Source organism: Eptatretus burgeri, chromosome 21 (assembly GCF_056783735.1).
Source record: "Eptatretus burgeri isolate ZD-2024b chromosome 21, Ebu_testis_v1, whole genome shotgun sequence".
NCBI classification, from domain to species: Eukaryota; Metazoa; Chordata; class Myxini; order Myxiniformes; family Myxinidae; genus Eptatretus; species Eptatretus burgeri.
Window position 1 is genome coordinate 2,569,139 of NC_140981.1, and position 18,940 is coordinate 2,588,078.

At 46.7% G+C, this 18,940-nt stretch overlaps 1 protein-coding gene across 5 annotated transcripts in view; it reads right to left on the reverse strand.

The window, feature by feature from the left end:
- Positions 1-130: 130 nt before the first annotated feature.
- The window catches only part of LOC147008199 (uncharacterized), a 30,036-nt gene continuing 11,226 nt past the window's right edge, over positions 131-18,940 (reverse strand). For 3 of the 5 annotated variants that reach the window (XM_085865325.1, XM_085865324.1, XM_085865323.1), the window contains exons 2-15: positions 18,499-18,629; positions 18,192-18,372; positions 17,856-17,953; positions 17,715-17,766; positions 16,645-16,717; positions 13,041-13,124; positions 12,776-12,871; positions 11,815-11,913; positions 7,162-7,257; positions 7,010-7,072; positions 6,794-6,892; positions 5,579-5,709; positions 5,321-5,432; positions 131-879 (exon numbers count right to left, since the gene is read on the reverse strand). In XM_085865325.1, the coding sequence (XP_085721451.1) occupies positions 739-879; positions 5,321-5,432; positions 5,579-5,709; positions 6,794-6,892; positions 7,010-7,072; positions 7,162-7,257; positions 11,815-11,913; positions 12,776-12,871; positions 13,041-13,124; positions 16,645-16,717; positions 17,715-17,766; positions 17,856-17,953; positions 18,192-18,372; positions 18,499-18,520 (1,347 nt within the window). In that variant the 5' untranslated portion in view covers positions 18,521-18,629 and the 3' untranslated portion in view covers positions 131-738. Of the gene's footprint in view, positions 880-5,320; positions 5,433-5,578; positions 5,710-6,752; positions 6,893-7,009; positions 7,073-7,161; positions 7,258-11,814; positions 11,914-12,775; positions 12,872-13,040; positions 13,125-16,644; positions 16,718-17,714; positions 17,767-17,855; positions 17,954-18,191; positions 18,373-18,498; positions 18,630-18,940 lie in introns of all 5 variants that reach the window. The other 2 variants (XM_085865326.1, XM_085865327.1) reach the window with 2 other exon arrangements.

Consider the following 18,940-nt stretch of genomic DNA (forward strand, 5'->3'; position numbering starts at 1 on the left):
CAACAGGATTAGAACAACCCCGGGCACCTCCGGTATTCGTCGTTACAAGTCAGTTTTTCATATGATGTCCCGTCATGTCTGGGTGCGTGAACTCAACCGACGTAGGGAAAAACAAAAGGAAATGCAAAACAACTGCAAAAATCCATTTTATTCCAAATCACAGGAAAATGTCATAAACGGAGCAAAAACAATGGATTGGAGAAACGTCCAATGTAAACATACTGTCCGTGGATTCATTATAACCCGAACCGTTACGAACAACAACCACAACAAACATTTCGAATCGGAGAGAGGGACGGAGGACTTCGAACGGTAAACTTGTTTGCAAACATCCTGCCGGTGAGTGAAATGTGCCTGAAGATGAAGAAAAACTTGTTCCAGAAAAACTTTGTGCACGTGAGACAGCGTCGGACACGCACAAACTTGCCATAATAACAATAAAACCCACGTAAGAGTCTTTGTAAACATACTAAACCCTGGGGAGCAACGACAGCTTCTCAACAAATTAACTCATCGACACAGAATGTGTCAACCCTGCGGTGAGAGTACAAGTGCTTCCTCCTTTAAAACACAGGTTGGATGAATATTCCATAGGGGATCGCAAAAAGGAGATTGCACCGAGTGTACTAAAGGATGACAAAAAAAACAAATAATCCGGTTGAAAGGGTCCTGATCACTTGAAGGTCAGAAGGAAGTGAAGCACCATGGGTACCCTCGTGAGAAAAGTGGCGGCAAAGTTTAGAGCTTATTGAGCTTCCGCCGAAGACGCCTGCGGCTTTGTGCCTTGGCCGATGATCGAGACTTTTGACGAAAGGTCTTCATCTCCTCCGTGTGATCCTCCACGTCCATGGGGGTGTAATGCTGAGGCTCGCACAAGCTCTACGAGGAGGAGGAACCCAACGTATCATTTCACAAGATGAACAATTCTTGCTTTGAATTTCAATTGAGGCAAACCCGCTATCAGTCAGAAGACTGCTTGTGGGAGTTAGAGACCAAGAACAATGACAAAGAAGGTCAAGTGACAAATCGTTTTGACCCCGTGACCCCTTGGGGGCATGAACCGGGGCATCAAATCCAAAAAAGTTACATTTTTCATGCGAGAATTATTATCTTAGCTGAACGTTTGTAGGTTTGCTAAACGTCGGGAGAAGGAAGGTGAAGCGACGTTTCAAGCGTGAGCCCCTCTCTTCTTTTGGTTTTTTTTTTTTGGTACTCATCATCGATGCTCGTGGAAGACAAAAGAGAGTATTTTTGGTTGCATCGAGGGAGCCATCTAATCGAGATTTAAAAAAAAAAATTGGAAACAATGTCGAGGCTCGTATAAAAGCGAACACACATGACGTATAACAAAGGGAGCGAGAGACAAGAGCGAAACGGGAGAGGGAGGCACGAAACAGTTGGGAACAGAAACATTCGGACATCTGTAGAAGGGAGAGTAGGCAGAAGACAGAACAAGATGGTCTTCATGAAAGTCGACAGGGACTTTCAGGAAGGAAAGCAGGGAATTTGAAGGAGGTGGGTTTGGGGTGGATTAACGGGTGTAGAAAAGATCAAGATTTTGGATGGGGAAATACATGAGATTGTGGTGAACTGTTTTGAAGACCTGGAGGGAAGAGTGGGATTGAAGAGTATGTGGGAGTTTGTTCCGAAGGCGGGAAAAAAAGAGGAATGAAAGAGTGAAGGTGAGCAGCGATTCTTGATTTTGGTAGTTTCACCAGAAGAGAGTTGCTCGCTTTCCTTGAGCGCCCTGCGGAAATATGGGGGGGCACAGATCACAAGCAGGGTGGGGTTGGGTGGAGGCAGCCCGGAGAGGAGACAGACGACAGAAAGACAACTGACCTGCTTGCGGTGAGACAGTGAGAGACCAAAAGACTCGGTTTCATCGTGAGAGATACCAACGATCCTAAAAACATTGGTTTCCATAGCGTGAAGTCGAGAAAGGTGAGAGGCAGGAGCACCAGCCCATAGAGGAGAGCAGTACTCCATCAGGCTGCTGACGAAAGTTGTGGATGTGGTTATGAGCTCAGTTGGGCCGAGGAAGGAGCTTGCACGATGGAGGATTCCCAGTCTGTGACTGACTTTGGAGGCCAGGTTGGAAATGTGGATTTCCCAGGAAAGATCATGGCAGATAATGAAATCCAGAAGCTTGTATTGACTGGAAGGACCTCTTCCAGAGGATTGTTGAGAAAGTAGGTGGGGGGGTTTCCAAACGGTACTTTTGGAGAGACACAGTGAGAGTGTGAGATTTGTCAGGATTGAAAGACATGTTACAAGTGTTGGACCAGTTTGTGATTTTATCCAGATCTGCAGAGAGTGAAGAAGCTGTTGCTTTCTCATGTAAGGAATGACAGATGGTACGGCAGAGGGTGGAGTCATCAGCAAGGAGATAAAGAAGATTTTCCAGAGAGTCGGAGAGATCATTGATGAAAACCAGAAAAAGAACAGGGCCCAGAACACTGGATTGAGGAACTTCAGCCTGGACAGGAAGAGGGGATGAGAGAACTCCATTTAGGGACACACAGCTGTGACAGGAGAGGACGTCTGTGAGCCTTGAGTGGAGATTGCCTCGATACCACAGGATTGCTCTTATAACAGCCAGAGATAAGTCTACTATGACAAGCACGTGGTCAGATGAGCGGAGGAAGAACATCAGATATTTTCAGGGAAATTTGTCAAAATCAGATCCAGAAGAGATGGAGTGCCGTTGATTGAGATCCTGGTCGGGAAGTTGACCGATTGAGTCAGTCCCAATGAGTCGCAGAAGTTTTTTTGCTGAATTTGCATGGCAGGTGAGAAAGGTACCCACACCGAGCCAACTGGCATGATGACATTTGAAGTCACCACATATGAGAAAGAGAGAGTTTGGATGAGAGGATAGAAGTTGGTCCATGTTTTCGGATAGTGAGGTGTAAATGGAGTCATCACTGTTTGGTGGACGGTACAGTACACATATAAACATGAGGTGGGAGTGGAGGGGAAGCCGTAGCCAGAGGTATTCCTGGGGTTGTGGGGGAGTGAGGGCAGTGGATAGTGAGTGAGGAATAGAGTCTTTGATGAAGAGAGCAACTCCTCCACCAGGACGAGGCTCAGGTCTGTCATACCGGAGGAGGGAGTAACCAGGGAGTCAGAGACGTCTTGAAGGAGGAAAGTTTCTGTTAGGCAGATTATGTCTGGTTTGTCAGTGGCAACCTGTATGGAGAGATCAGTCAGGTTTGAGTGAAGGCTCCATATGTTTGAGGTCCACACTGTTAAGGAAGAGGGAGGGGAGGAGGCTTTGGGTGCAGGGGAGGCGGAGGAGGGTAGGACGAGGGAGGAGGGCGAAAGATAGATAAGGTGAGTTGTTGACAGTGTGTGGGAGATTGCAGAAGAGTTGAGCGAGAGGGCCAGATGAGGAGAAAAGGCTCGGTGGTGATGGGATGCGCCACAGTGGGGAGTAAGAAGAGTGGGGGGCAGAGGGAAGTTGAAGATTGGAGGAGGTGGAGGAATGCGTTGGATGAGAAAGGGCAGGGGAAGGAGGCAGCTTTGTTGACGTGGGGGGGGGGGTAAATTTGACAAGGGCTAATGAACAGGGAGATTGGAGGGAGAATGATGAGAGGGGAGAGTTGAGGGATAAGGGTGAGGGGGAGTTTTTGACAAAGGTGAGAGGGAAGCTTGGAGGGAGAAGAGTGTGAAGGTTTGTTTGAGAGGGAGGCTTTGAGAAGGAGGGGAGACAATGAGAGCAGGTACGGCCAAGGGACAGGAGGGCGGGGAGCGAGGTGGGGAGAAGGGAAGGATGAGACTACGTGGGAGGTGTGATTCGAGGAAAGAAGGAGCATGTTTGAGATGTTGAGGAGTGTACTGATTGAGAGAGTGAGATATCTGTTTGGTTTGAAGGGATCCCACAGATTTTAGAACACCACACACTTTGGGACACCAGAGGAGGTGCTCATACGAAAGCAGAGGACAGTGAAGAGGAGCGAAGAGCGGAGGTAGGATGAGGAGCAAGATGTGAGGGGTTAGGAGAGGGGATAACAGGTGAGGGGTGAGGAGGAGGTAGATTTAAGGAGGTGGGGTGAATTGGCACTGAAGTTGTTAAAAAAAAAAGGATGATCGATGGAAAACGAACATACATTGCAAACTGGGATTCAAAATTTTTTAAGTCAGACATGTCATTGAAGACATTACGTGAGGGAAGCAATGAGGGAGAGTTCAGAGAATGGAGAAAAGAAACGTTGTAAGAGTGGGACGTTTTAAACACGGGATGAAGGAAAGGTCGAATTGAACCCTCCCAAGACCACCGGCGAAGATAAAAACACCCCAACACACGAGGTGGGGTCATGCTGATCCTCTGTCGCAAGTCTGGATGTAATTGGCCCAGAACTGCAGGAGTAACACAACAAACACACACACACAAACACACACACACACACAAACACACACACACACACACACACACACACAAACACACACACAGACACACAGACACACAAACACACATACACACACACACACACATACACACCACACAAACACACACACACAAACACACACACACACACACACACACACACACATACACACCACACACACACACAGATTGCTGGAATTATAGATAGATAAAGCGATGTATAAAGCGATACATCGCTATGATGAAGAGGCATTCGATAATATGAGTGAGGGAAGTTAAAAAAAATCTTTTATTGTAAAGAAATCGTTCTGGCCTGTTCCAACTCAAGGCGTGGTTGAGCAGGCCAAAAAACATGGCGGCTTCAGACCCCGGCGAGGTTACCTAGGATACGGTTTAAGACCCCAGAGGGAGTGGTGACCGAGGATGCGCCTGATGAAGGATATAATTAAATAAGACCCTTAATCATCTTCAAAGAGGGTGTTTTAATTAACCCAAACACCTAATTTACACTCCACCACTTCCTTGGAGTTTTCTTGGAATGCGTGCAAAGTTTCAGGCTGTTCGGTTTCATGGTTTTGGAGTTACGGAGGAGACACACTGACATTTATTCGCATAGATTTGGTAATAAGTTCGTCGATGACGTCCTGGTGGTGGTGGTGATGATGAGGCCGGAGCCTCTCTACCGCTTCAAAGAAAGGCTCTCATGTCCGGAATGTTGCTTCACCTTCTCCCTCACGACTGTTAGAAAACCTCTCTTAACATTGGGTTCACTAGGTTCGTCGTCATTGCGAGTCCAAAGGGCTATCATGGTGGAAGATTGCCGTTTTAACCCGAGAAAGCGGTTCAAACTTAAAAACCCTGTTCGTGTCAAACGGAACGGGTTAAAGAAAGAACCAGCACGAAGAACCAGCACGAATCATAATCAAACCGCACCTTGAAGTTTGAAAAGAACTCTCGGTAGCCCCCAGCCAGGATGTAAACTTCAGGGTAGTGTAGATGAGGGTACGTGTTGATGTTGCGGTCGATCTCTCGCACGTAGCGACACCTGCGGAGAGAGCGACAGGGACTGACTCAACGATCGGGAGTGCAGGCAATTCAACAAGACGTGCCGGGCTGGTTTAACATTCCATTTCCATTCCCCAATCCACGGAAGTGCGACCTGTGCAGTTCTGATAACGAGTGTGATGTTACATTTTGGGGCCACGGTTGACAGAGAACTCGCAGTGGAATATAAGGATGAGACGCCACGCAGAAGATGTCGCCTTCTCCACGGGATTGAATAGGGTGTCGGCGTCCGCTTCACTAGGGATATTGATGGAACCCTGGAGAAGATAACAATCGAGAACAATGATCACTTCTGACATCTGAAATCACAAAGCGATGGCCAAAGGGTACGCCTCCCCCGGCCAACCCTTGGCGATCGCCATCGACTTACCCTGATCCAATGATGGCCTATTTTTTTTTTTCGGACCACCGTATGACCTCGACCGTCAACATGTAGGGACAGAGTGTGAACCAAGAAAATTTGTCGCCATCTACGATCTATCCCCCCAAAAAAACCTCAAACATCATGAAAATCGGAGGTAAACTACTCAAGTTATGAACAAAAGGGTATTTTTTTCGTTAATTCGGTCACAATCCGAAAAAAGTAGGTCAAGAACACGAATCAGATGTCAGGTGCATAACTTCAGTGGAGGTAGACTATTATGATGCAAGAACATCTTGGAATTTCAAGCGGTCTTTGAGATTCCGCATTGGCAGAATTGAGCGGACAAAAAAAAAAATCATGTTAGTTTTTTTTCACACCGCCATTTGACCTTGACCTTTAACCTTGAGGGGTATGATGTAAATTAAGTGTAAATGTGCCTTGCTTTATGCTATCTAGGGAGGGCAGTTTTGTTCTTATCGGACAAAGTGACGGCGACAAAATGGTAAAATGTCGATTATTGGGTGATGGCCTTAAAAATTAGGGCAAGGTCAAAGAATTATGTCAATCTCACGTACATTGTACTGTGTTTACATTATTGAGGCAAAATTTCATTCCGAAAGTCCCAGCCAGCTCTGAGATACAGCTCTGAAATTGGGAGTGCAAGAAGAAAATAAATAAATAAATAAATAAATAAATGGTGGTTTAGTAACTCCAAGGGTCAAATAAACTTTGGGGTACCATGAAAAACTGGGGGCACGAATTGTAGAAACAAACCCGACAACAACAATAAAAAACCTTCTCCGATGATATGTTGGGAGGTTTAACGAATCGACAAACTATTTTAAAGAATGACACAAAATGCGACAGACGAGAGGACAAAAGGGTGGGGAAAAAAAAATGTTGAAGGAATCGAAGACTCCAATATTCCTCCCACACCGCATTCCCAAAGGAAAGGCGATGATTTCGATTCCAGCCACCTTGATGTGTCCACCGGCGAACTCGTACGGATAACGACAGTCGAGAACAATGGATCGCTCCACGGCATCTTCAAATTCTCCACCGAGCAACAAAGACATCTGCGTGACGGAGTGAAACATGTCGCCGGGTAAAGACAGGTAATCCTGAACAAGGTATGTGATCGCACTCACAACAGCTGAGTGTTGCTCGAATTCCTGCGCGGAGAAGATCCTTACCGTCTCCGGACAAATGTGCTTGAGGTCTTTGGCCGAGCCTGGAATGACTGGCAAGGCGCAAGCCTGACGAGGTAGAGAAGGGTCATTTTAGGACATCACCGATCGCAAAACCGCGTCGCAATCAACCTGAAAGCGAAGAAAATGCGACGCACCTTGGTGAAGTCTCCGATGAGGTTGGGATTGTCAGAGGAGATGGTGAGGGCGTGATCCACGTCTGCGACCGCAGACCACGAACGACGTCGACGGGCCTAAGAACCGTGAGACATTTGTCTCGTATACAAATATGTTGATGCTAACTTTCACCCAGAAATCTCCATTCCTCCAGGAGGAACAAAAGGCAATTTTTCCTTGCAATGATCTAAGGCTTAATGTGGAGGTTGTACACAATGCAGGACAGACAGTAGCAGAGGTTGGGACGACGACGGACAAAATAAATGTAGTTCTGTGATACTAGTGCGGGCCCGTACGTGCGTGGCCATATGTGCAAAAAAAAATAAAATAAAAAAGAAGAAGAAAAATTGTGATGTCAATACGTGCGTATGTGCGTTTTGTGCCCATAAAAAAAATAATTGTGACGTCAATACGTGCGTGGCCCGTATGTGCGTGGCCGGACGTGCAAAAAAAAAAAAACAACTTTCAAACCGCGTGCCAGAAACAACAACCACACAGGCCGTTCCTTCACTCTCGCGTGCCCATACGTGCATGCCTGTACGTGCATGGCCATACGTGCGTGGCTGTACGTGCAAAAAAAAAAAACTTTCAAACCGTGTGCCAGAAACAACAACCACACAGGCCGTTCCTTCGCTCTCGCATGCCCGTATGTGCGTGGCCATACATGCAAAAAAAAAAAAAAAAATTGGCACCACAGGGCCCCGGCAAGTTTCAATTAGATCGGACCAGTGGTTGTCGAGAAATAGCGGTTGCAGACACACACACAGACACACAGACAGACACACATACATACACACACACACACACACACACACACACACACACACACACACACACACACACACACACACACACACACAGATTGTTGGAATTATAGATGGATGAGTTCGGGATCTCGGCATTGTGAGTGATGGGTTCAGAGATGGGATCAGCAAACAAGCTAAATAAGAAGTGTGATTCAAGTTTGTCCTGGAATTGTGTTATACTCCCGGTTTGTGTTGGTTCTGTCATCACAATCGTGCAATTGTGACGTCAGAGCCAACACAAACCGGGACTGAAGTTCAATTGGTGACTTGGTTTGAAGAACTGACTTCCTTGGCCAATCAATAAGAAGTCCTCTCCTCACGTGACATTTATGTTACCTCCGCCAGGCTGAACAGTTTACGTTTTGTATCCCACTGATCGGCCGGATCTGCATCCTGACCTGAATCTAAATCGAATCGGCTTGTTCGACTCAACAACCCAACTCGTCCACCTGGACTTGTCAAAACTCATCCACAACTTTCTGGAGATATCATGCTGCATATGGTTTTCACCGGATTTCTCAAAGGTGAAGAATTAGTTAATTTTTTTTTTAATATTCTCGAATCCAGATCCAGATCTTCACCAAAATTGAATAAATTAGTTCTTGTCACACATCAGACCCGTCCACCAAGTTTCATCCAAATCCGTCCGTAACTCTTTGAGATATCGTCACAACCGAACATTCAGCCTGGCCCTGCGACTCTGGTGAATGGTATTCGGTGTCCCTTGAGAGACAAAATTCTTCCTCACCCTTCGGTGAGTTCCAAGACATCTTCCGTCAACATCAAGGACGGTGGTCTTGAAGGCACTCCACAACTCTTCAGGATCTCCCAAAGCAACCAGACCCCCCAAATCCCCACTCAGCCAGTTCGCAAACTCCTCAGCCACCTTCTCATCCTTGAGCTTGCCAACATCCAGCCTCGGCTGGGATGGTCCCATTCTCCCGGATTTAAGCTGCAACTTCAGAGTTGCTACAACAAGCTTTTGTCGGTGTTGAGGAACCAAGCACTCCGGTAGACCCTGCAGTTCTGGATCATCCTCCAGCGACCATCAACGAGGACATGGTCAATCTCCTTTGCCACACCGCCAGCGTTGGAATACCAAGTCCAGCGATGAGCTTGTGGGCGCTGAAACCATGAACCAGCCACCCTAAGTCCGTGACTTCTTGCAAAGTCAAGGAACTTAGTGCTATTCTGGTTCACAGTTTCAGACCGATGGGGACCAACACACGTCTCATAACCATCCATATCAGTTCCAGTCGATGCATTGAAGTCCCCCAAGACCAGAAGAATATCTTGCCTGGGGCACTGATCAACGACAGACTCGAACGTGGCGTAGAATGCGTCCTTCACGTCCTTAGATCAGTCGGATAATATTCAGAGACCAGGGAAACGACACCCATGGAGTGAGGAATCCTTCGTCTCATAATACGCTCGCTGACCGGTGTTACCTCAATTATTATCAATGGAGTCAGCTACAGCAACTCCTTGGGCATGGTAACCATCAGAGCGACCAGACCAATGGAAGGTCCAACCACCCGCCATGATCTCACCACTATCCGGTCTCCGAACCTCAGAGAGTGCTGCAATACCGATGTCCAAACGCTTGACCTCAGACCAGAGTGTAATCATAAAGTGGCACAATATGGTGTCAACTTTGGCAACTGCATCTTGACCTGAAATTCTCGGACAACTTGACAAGGGGTTGGAGAGGCGGGAGTGTGATGGTAAGTTAATGATAACAGGCAAGAAAATAAGAACAATCACAACAAATAAACAACACAATGGGGACCACAAACGTTGTACCTCCAGTCTGGCAGGGCTTTGTAACAACAACATCACCAATTATGACACAACGCTCACAAAGGTTCATTCAAACGGATCCGCTTCCGCGTTGCTCCCCATGTTGGTCGAATCTGCATCCCACTCCTGTCGCCAAAATCGAAGCGAAGTTTTCCGAACCGGATCCGTCGTGTTTTTATGTTATATTTTCATCCCTGTGTACTGTTTGTGTTTTTGTCTGTGTCAAATCACACCTTGTTGTCCACATTGTCAAATCCATTCTCCTCCTCGGATCAACGGCACTCCATCTCTTGTGGATCTGATTTTGACAAATTTCCTTGAAAATGTCTATTGTTCTTCCTCCGCTGCAATCGGTTCATCTGACCACCTCCTTGTCAAAGTGGACATCTCTCTGGCTGTTATCAGAGAACCACCTCAAGTCTGGCATTTCACTCAAGCCGACTGGCAGGGTCTCCAAGCACCAATCAAACTTCTAGACTGGTCTCCCATCTCTATTTCCTCCAACATCAACTCATCTTGGGAATTCTTTCAAAGAAACTTGCTCTCGCTCAGACACAGATTTATCCCCTCTCGTCTTCAGTTGTTCTTCCCTTCCTCCTGTCCATGGTTCAGTGAAGCTTTCAATGGTGACAAATCTCACACTCTCACTATGTCTCTCCAAACGGACCGTTTAGAAACTCCCCCCTCCATCTACTTTCTCAACAATCCTCTTAAAGAAGTCCTTACATTCAAGCTTCAGGGTCTCACTATCTGCCATGATCCTTCGAAAGCTACATTTCCAACCTGGCCTCCAAAGCCAGTGGCCGACTGGGAATCCTCCATCATGCAAAGTCCTTCCTCGGTCCACATCAGCTCCTGACCACGTAGAAAGCTTTCGTCTGCAGCCTGATGGAGCACTGCTCTCCCCTCTGGGCTGGTGCTCCTGCCTCTCACCTTTCTCGGCTTCATGCTGTAGAAACCAAGGCATTTAGGATCATTGGTATCCCTGCGATGAGGCTGAGTCTCTGGGTCTCTCACTCTCTCACTGCAGGCAGGTCGGTGGTCTTTCTGTCTTCTACTGTCTCCTTTCCGGTCTCAGCCCCCCCCCGCTGCTCTGTCTGCGATATGTCTCTCCCACAAGGTCTGCGCTCAAGGTCCGCCAACAACCTCTTTCTGGTAAAACTACCAAAATCACGAATCAATGCTCACCTTAACTCTTTCATCCTCTTGTTTTTCCCGCCTTTGGCAGAAACTCCCTCACTCTCTTCAATCCCTTTCTTCCTTCCAGGCCTTCAAAACGGCCGTTCACCACCACATCTTATCATCCCCCATCCAAATCCTCGATCTTTTCTTCCCCCGTTAATCCACCCCAAACCCACCTCCTTCAAATTCCCTGCTTTCCTTCCTGAAGGTCCCTGTAAATATCCATCTTGCTTGCCCCATGTTCCCCGCCCCATTCCTCTCCCTTCCACAGATCTCCTTATGTCTCTGTTCCCCACTGTTTTGTCCTTCCCTCTCCCGCCCCTCTTGCTGTGCGATGTGTGTTAGCTCTCATATGAGCCTCGACAATATATACACAAAAAAGAAGGTTATCATACGTGTTTGTGTTTTATAACTTGTTAACTACCGGTGGGGTTGCCTCACGGAACACCACGATAAGCTATTTATACAGGTTAACACGGATTTCACCCAAGGAGGAAGACCCCCTTTGAGGAGGTGGGAAAGTGAAGTCGCTGCAACATCCATCGTGAGACCCTTCGTCCTCCTGTCAAGTTTGGTTGAGATCGGACAAGTAATGATCTTTCAGACCCGGAGGAGACGGTGTCTCACCCCCCCCCCCCGGAGGAAAATAATTTTATAAAAAAAAGTTCCAATCATTTTTTGCAATTTCATTGTGCATAATTATGTCTTATTGAAACCCTTCGCAGTGGTTTAAGCACGTGATCCTGACCCTGGGATGGTATCACTGGGTACGCGCTCAGATGGAACTGTGCAAACAGGCCAAACAAATGGGAATTGTTCCATTGCTTTCCCTCCCGTGCAACATACCCGGACACTAAACAAAGGTGATGCACGCTTGGGTCTCTTGTGCACCGTGGGAGAGGTCCTCATGGTCCGGTTACCACGCTTTCCTTCTTCTTCAACATCCTGGAAACGGATTTGGTGACACGGGTGTGAGTCTTGAGCCGCCCCGGATTGGCTCCCCCGTCCCAGACATCACATCACTTATGCACTCTGCAAAGCAAACAAAACAACTGAAACAAGATACCCATGAAGTACCAAGACACTGATGAGGTACTGACATACTGATGAGGTACTGAAATACTGATGAGGTACCAAGACACTGATGAGGTACTGACATACTGATGAGGTACTGAAATACTGATGAGGTATCAAGACACTGATGAGGTACTGACATACTGATGAGGTACTGAAATACTGATGAGGTACCAAGACACTGATGAGGTACTGACATACTGATGAGGTACTGAAATACTGATGATGTACCAAGATACTGATGAGGTACTGACATACTGATGAGGTACTGAAATACTGATGAGGTACCAAGACACTGATGAGATGCTGACATACTGATGAGGTATTGAAATACTGATGAGGTACCAAGATACTGATGAGGTACCAAGACACTGATGAGGTACTGACATACTGATGAGGAACTGAAATACTGATGAGGTACCAAGATACTGATGAGGTACCAAGATATTGAAGAGGTACCAAGACACTGATGAGGTACCATGATACTGATGAGGTACTGACACACTCATGAGGTACGCCACTCGCTCCGTTGCGATCTTCCACAATACGTACGCGAGACCTTGCTGCACGCTTTCCGATATCCATTCAAGGCGCCGAGAAGCTTCCCAACACCTTGGTAAGCTTCTCGGAACATCAGACTTGGTAAGCCTTGGTAAGCACTGAAAATCCTCAGCAAGTCATCTCGAAAGAAAATCCATATGATCGACCCAAAATGAGGACCAACAATGTTTACCTGTGCTGGAGACAATGAGCCGAGCGTGTTCTTCCCTCCAGTCCTGTGGGAAATTGTCCTCACCGGTTTGACCGGTTGTGCCGACCTCGGGGACTCCTAAGAGTTGTTAGAAAAAAAGAGAATTCCAACAAGAACAACAAATAATCATCAACAACAAACAATTAAATGATCGATACTGGTGGCATCACGACGGCCATGCGATGACGCCCAAACATTCGTTCAGAATTCTCTTACAGCTGTCATCCCCATCGGCACTTTCGCTTACATTCTCTTTGCCATCTCCTGGTGACCGGTGTGATCTCCTCGGGGTTCTCTGAGAAAGACGAGGACTGGAAGAGAGGAGATTCCGCTGCAGGAAAACGAAATATCAGATGATTAGAGTTGTGATTTTGGTGAAACAAACTTTCACGGTAAAGTCTCATCAACACCTGACGACACCATGAACGTGTGACACGTCTCAATAACACCTGACACCATGAACGTGTGACACGTCTCCACAACACCTGACGACACCATGAACGTGTGACACGTCTCAATAACACCTGACACCATGAACGTGTGACACGTCTCAATAACACCTGACACCATGAACGTGTGACACGTCTCCACAACACCTGACACCATGAATGTGTGACACGTCTCCACAACACCTGACACCATGAATGTGTGACACGTCTCAACAACACCTGACACCATGAACGTGTGACATGTCTCAATAACACCTGACACCATGAACGTGTCACACGTCTCAATAACACCTGACATCATGAACGTGTGACACGTCTCCACAACACCTGACACCATGAACGTGTGACATGTCTCAATAACACCTGACACCATGAACGTGTCACACGTCTCAACAACACCTGACACTATGAACGCATGACACGTCTCAACAACACCTGACACCATGAACGTGTCACACGTCTCAACAACACCTGACACCATGAACGCATGACACGTCTCAACAACACCTGACGACACCCTGAACGTGGGACACGTCTCCACAACACCTGACACCATGAACGTTTAACATGTACATCCCCTCCCCTCTTCCAGCCCTCACTCCCCACTAACTTCCCCATTCTCGGCGACATCAAGTACTTGAGAGGAGACATACTCGGAGACTTAAAGGTCCCCCTGACAAGCCAAAGTACATAAAAGTCATTTATATATGTCCTGGAGGAGTTTTTCATCTTGATTTCAGATCTGACAATGTTTTTTCACAACACTCATTCTGTAAAATGTAAAATTAAAAAAACAAACCTCTTCGGGAACGCCCCTAAAAATTCTCCTGAAAGGGGCATAACCCACATGACGTCAACTACAACATTAAAAATGCTGCACGTAAATTACTCGGGTTGGTGGTCTTCGTGATTCTATTGGGTTCCTGTGTGTTTCAACATTCGATTGGACGACTCAATCGCTTCGTTCATTTCTGCTTTAAAAAAATCAAACATTTGGTTTTGAATAATGGATGACGCGGACTTTCACTTGTCTGGTAGCGACAGTGAGTGTGAGAGAAATGAAGGATTTCGGTCTGAATCACATGGAGAATTGTCGGATAACGTAGTCGCGGGAGGTGAAGTTCAGGCAGCTGGAAATGAAATACGGCCTTAGCAGTTCGAGCACGAAGCAGGACAAGCAGAGGAAAATGGCGATGAAATTCCCGGCGTTCATTATCATCGGGAGGACATCGAAGGAAGACTCGGCAATAACAACTGGTTCGACTAAATCCTATTCGTAATTAAATAATGTAAATTCGACTTGCATACTGCTCGATATCAGAAATATTTTAGTGAGGTGACGTGAACAGCGCAGCGCAGCGGACACAATCAAGGCCGGCGCATGTCATCGGCCGTATCTCTCCGCGCATAAAACGAAGCAACCTCGCTGTCCGGATACGATGAAAACTTGAGTGCAGAACACTCCTTGTGACACAATTGTCTAGAGTAGTCCGATAAATCTGACGTTCTGTTGCATTTTTATTTATTTTATTCCTACTGTCGTCATGTAGCGCCAGTAGAAAACAATGAAGAAAAGAGAATAACAAAATAGAGCGACAGTACGTCAGATTTATCGGCCGAGTCGGACGGACGACGGATTTATCGGACTAGTCTAGACTCTAGAGATCTCGAGTCAATCCACTGTGTGCGAGTTTCTGTTTGTGACGTCATGTTGCGATTGGCTGAAGCCAACTTTTTTTAGGGGCGGGGCATAGCAAGTCGTGAAAAGCACAATAAATGATCGAAATATTGGTCTAATTATCCCATTTTTGATAAAAAAAATAAAAACATGGGTGATTTCTTCACTGGGAAGGTCAAGTTAATATATAAATAACCAGAAAGTTTTGCATGTCATGGGGACCTTTAAAGTCTGGGATCATTCTTATTTTTCCAAAAAATTATTTGAACTGAACTACACTAAAGTGGGAAACTGGGAATGTTGTTGTCGGCGGATGCATATTGGAATGAGATTCGATTCTGAATTCAGCCCGTTGGTTACATCATTACTGGGATGTGACTGTGTCGCTGGTGCAGCTCCTCTGTACAATACAAGGAATTTGTGATTCGTTCAGGCTGCCGGTGATAGCTCGCCCACTCTCCATGAAAGACAGTGTGGGATCTTTAAGTTTTATTCGATGTTTGTATGCAAAGTCAAGGCTCGTGGAAGAGCTAGAAAACTGAACGGATAAGGACACAGCAGAACAAAAGAAACAGCAGAAAGAGGGGACACCAACACCAGGGATGAAGGACAAAATAGGGGGAGACTTTGGCAAATAAGGAATACGCGGAGGAATGGAGGAGGGGGGCGGAGGGGGTAGGGGAGGACGCAAGTGGTGGACAATATGGATACAGAAGGAAACTCTCAGGAATTAAAAACGGGAATGTTGGAAGGCGGTGAGCTTGAGGGTGGGATGGAGGTTAAACGGGGGCAGAAAAGATCATGGCTTCGGATTTGAGATGGTGATGAACCTTTCTGTAAATTAAGTTCCTCCACCATTATCACGAACTGATTCCAGCAGACGGGACACACGGCTTAAGGGCCGTTTGATGGACTGTGCACAACACTGATAAATCACTCTGCATGAAAACACAAGGATGACAGTTTATAGCTGGGTCGGGATTCGAACCCAGGCAACACAGGTCAGGGACGAGTGGACACACCGATGGGCTTGTCCTTCCATCCAGGAAAACGGAATTAAACGATTTAATGCCATGGCATTAAACCCCAGGAAGAAGTAGGAATCATATGGGATTAAACCCCAGGAAGAAGTAGGAATCATATGGGATTAAACCCAAGGAAGATGGAAATCATTTGGCATTAAACCCCAGGAAGAAGTTGGAATCATATGGGATTAAACCCCAGGAAGATGGAAATAATTTGGCATTAAACCCCAGGAAGAAGTAGGTATCATATGGGATTAAACCCCAGAAAAAAATTGGAATCATATAGGATTAAACCCCAGAAAAAATTGGAATCATATGGGATTAAACCCCAGTAAGAAATGGGAATCATATGGGATTAAACCCCAGTAAGAAATGGAAATCATGTGGCATTAAACCCCAGGAAGAAGGAGGAATCATATGGGATTAAACCCCAGGAAGAAATGGGAATGATGTGGCATTAACCCCCAGTAAGAAATGGAAATTATATGGCATTTACACCCAGTAAGAAATGGGAATGATATGGCATTAACCCCCAGGAAGAAATGGGAGTTATATGGGATTAAACCTCAGGAAGAAATGGAAGTGGTTTGGGATTAAACCCCAGTAAAAAATGGGAATGCTGTGGGATTAAACCCAAGGCAGATATGGGTGAATACGGAATGGAAATCAATGAATCCCGCTCGATGACAAAACACGAACCGGGATTGAGCGAAAGCGACGAAGCGGTGAGCAGAAGACCGGCCTTCCCTTCAATGGGATTTCAAACTGAACCCTGAAAATAAAAATGGAGAGAACACATGAAAACACGTGAGATAATTACAACCTGTTTGTTTAATGGAGTCAATTAAATAAATAACCACTGTGTGGGGGGGGGCAAGGGGGTTGAAGGGGCAGTTGTCGTGAGAACATCTACAACACAATAAAACACTGGGATCGGAAAAACAAGATGAGGACAAAAAAATGTAATTGCAGAGCAAAGGTTCCCAACCTGTGGTTCACAGACCGCAAGTCCTCGAGTAATCCTGACCCAGATCTACACGACCTCCTTGACTCAATCGAAGCACAGCTTCGGGGTGAAGTCCAAGGTATCACCAGGGAACATCTGCAAAGCCTCAAAGGACAAACAACTACGCGACTACTTTCCCGTCTCCGAGCCCAAGAGATCTCAGCACCTCCTCTTCCTCTTCTTGCTGTGTTTCATTCAGCTTGTGCGCAGCTTGTTCACCCCCATGCGTCCTTTGCTGTTGGTGTTTCACCCCACATCCAACCGGTTCCCTTCCATGCTGCCCTCACTCTTCCATGAGCCTCGACCATGAACACAAAACCAGCTCTGAGCACCTGCGTGTCCTAATGATCCTCGATCCTGGAGTTCCGCGAAACCTTTGGAGGTTGGGAATGGGTCAGAGCACGCAGTGAGTTTGGGAACCACCGGGACTGTAGTCTGTGGAGCATCGGTTCGTTTAACGGACAATTTAAACCTGCGGTTACCATGGCAACAAGACAACAAAGTTCGTGCTTAGAGATTGAATGCGCATGTGGATGTTAATGATACAGATGGAGAGGAAAGATGACCCTGTGCGACCCACACGTGATTTCATTGCTCACGTGTTCCTGTCAATTGACCAATGGGGTAACGAGGAGGGAAAGGGGGAGGGGTCAAAAAAATAAAATAAATAATATCATGTAAATTATCAATCGCAACACCTGAAGTTGGTGTCTGTGGTCTCCCATAAAAAAGTATCCATAAATGTACCTGGGAGAACCCTCACCTCCTTTCCACCTTCTGAGCACCGAGAGAGCGCGGAGAGTCCAAGCACGTTCCTAGGAGGAGGAGGAGGAGGAGGTGAGGGTGAGCATGACTGGAATTTGGACGGAGAGAAAAAGGATGCGAGTTCGGGTGGAAGTACCACCTTGATGGGAACAATCAGAGAGGACGCATGATGCATTGTGGGTAAGGAAGGTTGGTGAGGAGTCTATGGATTGATCGGTCGCATCTCTCTTCGGGGTCCTGGGAAATAAATAAATAAATGTTTTCATCACACTCACAACCACTCGGTCGGAAAAGCTTTTGATGACACCGTCCTCGCTACCCGTCTACATATTATGTACGCGAACAAGGCAAAAATATTTGACCTTCCAAACGTGTTCCCAAAATTCCTCCTCCCTTCCCGAACACCGCCGTCACCTCCTTCCCATTTTCACCCATCATCCATCCTCCCCTGATATCATAACCCCCCCCCCATTACCCTCCGAAGTCAAGGCTGCTGAAGCTCGAGATGAGCGACAAGATGGGGGAAGTCGCTGCTTCCAGGGACGATGAGGTGCCTGAGTTAAAGGACGAGCACAATGACGGCTCCGGGAGCTCAAGCATAGGACCTGCTGAGGAATCTCTGAGGGACACGTCCTCCACTCCGTCCTTCTCCGGTACTGCAAGAAAGAAGGTTGAAGAACAATGTGGGGATTAGACAGACAAACAGTGAAATAACCCCCCCCCCAAAAAAAAACCCATGCCCATGACCCAACACCCCCATGCTCCTCGGACCCCTTCCTCACCTGGCTCCAGTTGAAACTCCATAACTCACAAAACCACAAAGTTCAACCAACTCCAAATCGATGGACGTCGATCTCTCCAAGTCCTTCCACCAATCAGTCACCAAGATTGTCTTTCCTCCAAAGATTATTGTCTGCGGCGACAGGAAGAGAAACAGCTATTCGTGATTCAATGACGTCATAAACGAAAAGACAAAAGGTTTTTCAAACAATCAAAGAATATCGAACAGGAATTCGCCGAAAAAAAACTGCCTCATGGGGACTCCAGGCGGATAGTTTGGGGAGTAGGACAGGATGCCGGACCGGATCGAAAGCACAAGATACGTCCCTGATGTCGTGTCTCATATTGAGGGTGTCCATCCGTTGCTGGGTGAGTGGAAGCAGCATGTCCAAGGTGGAGTGACCTGATGTGAATATAAATTGGTGATGTGATGATGTGAGATGA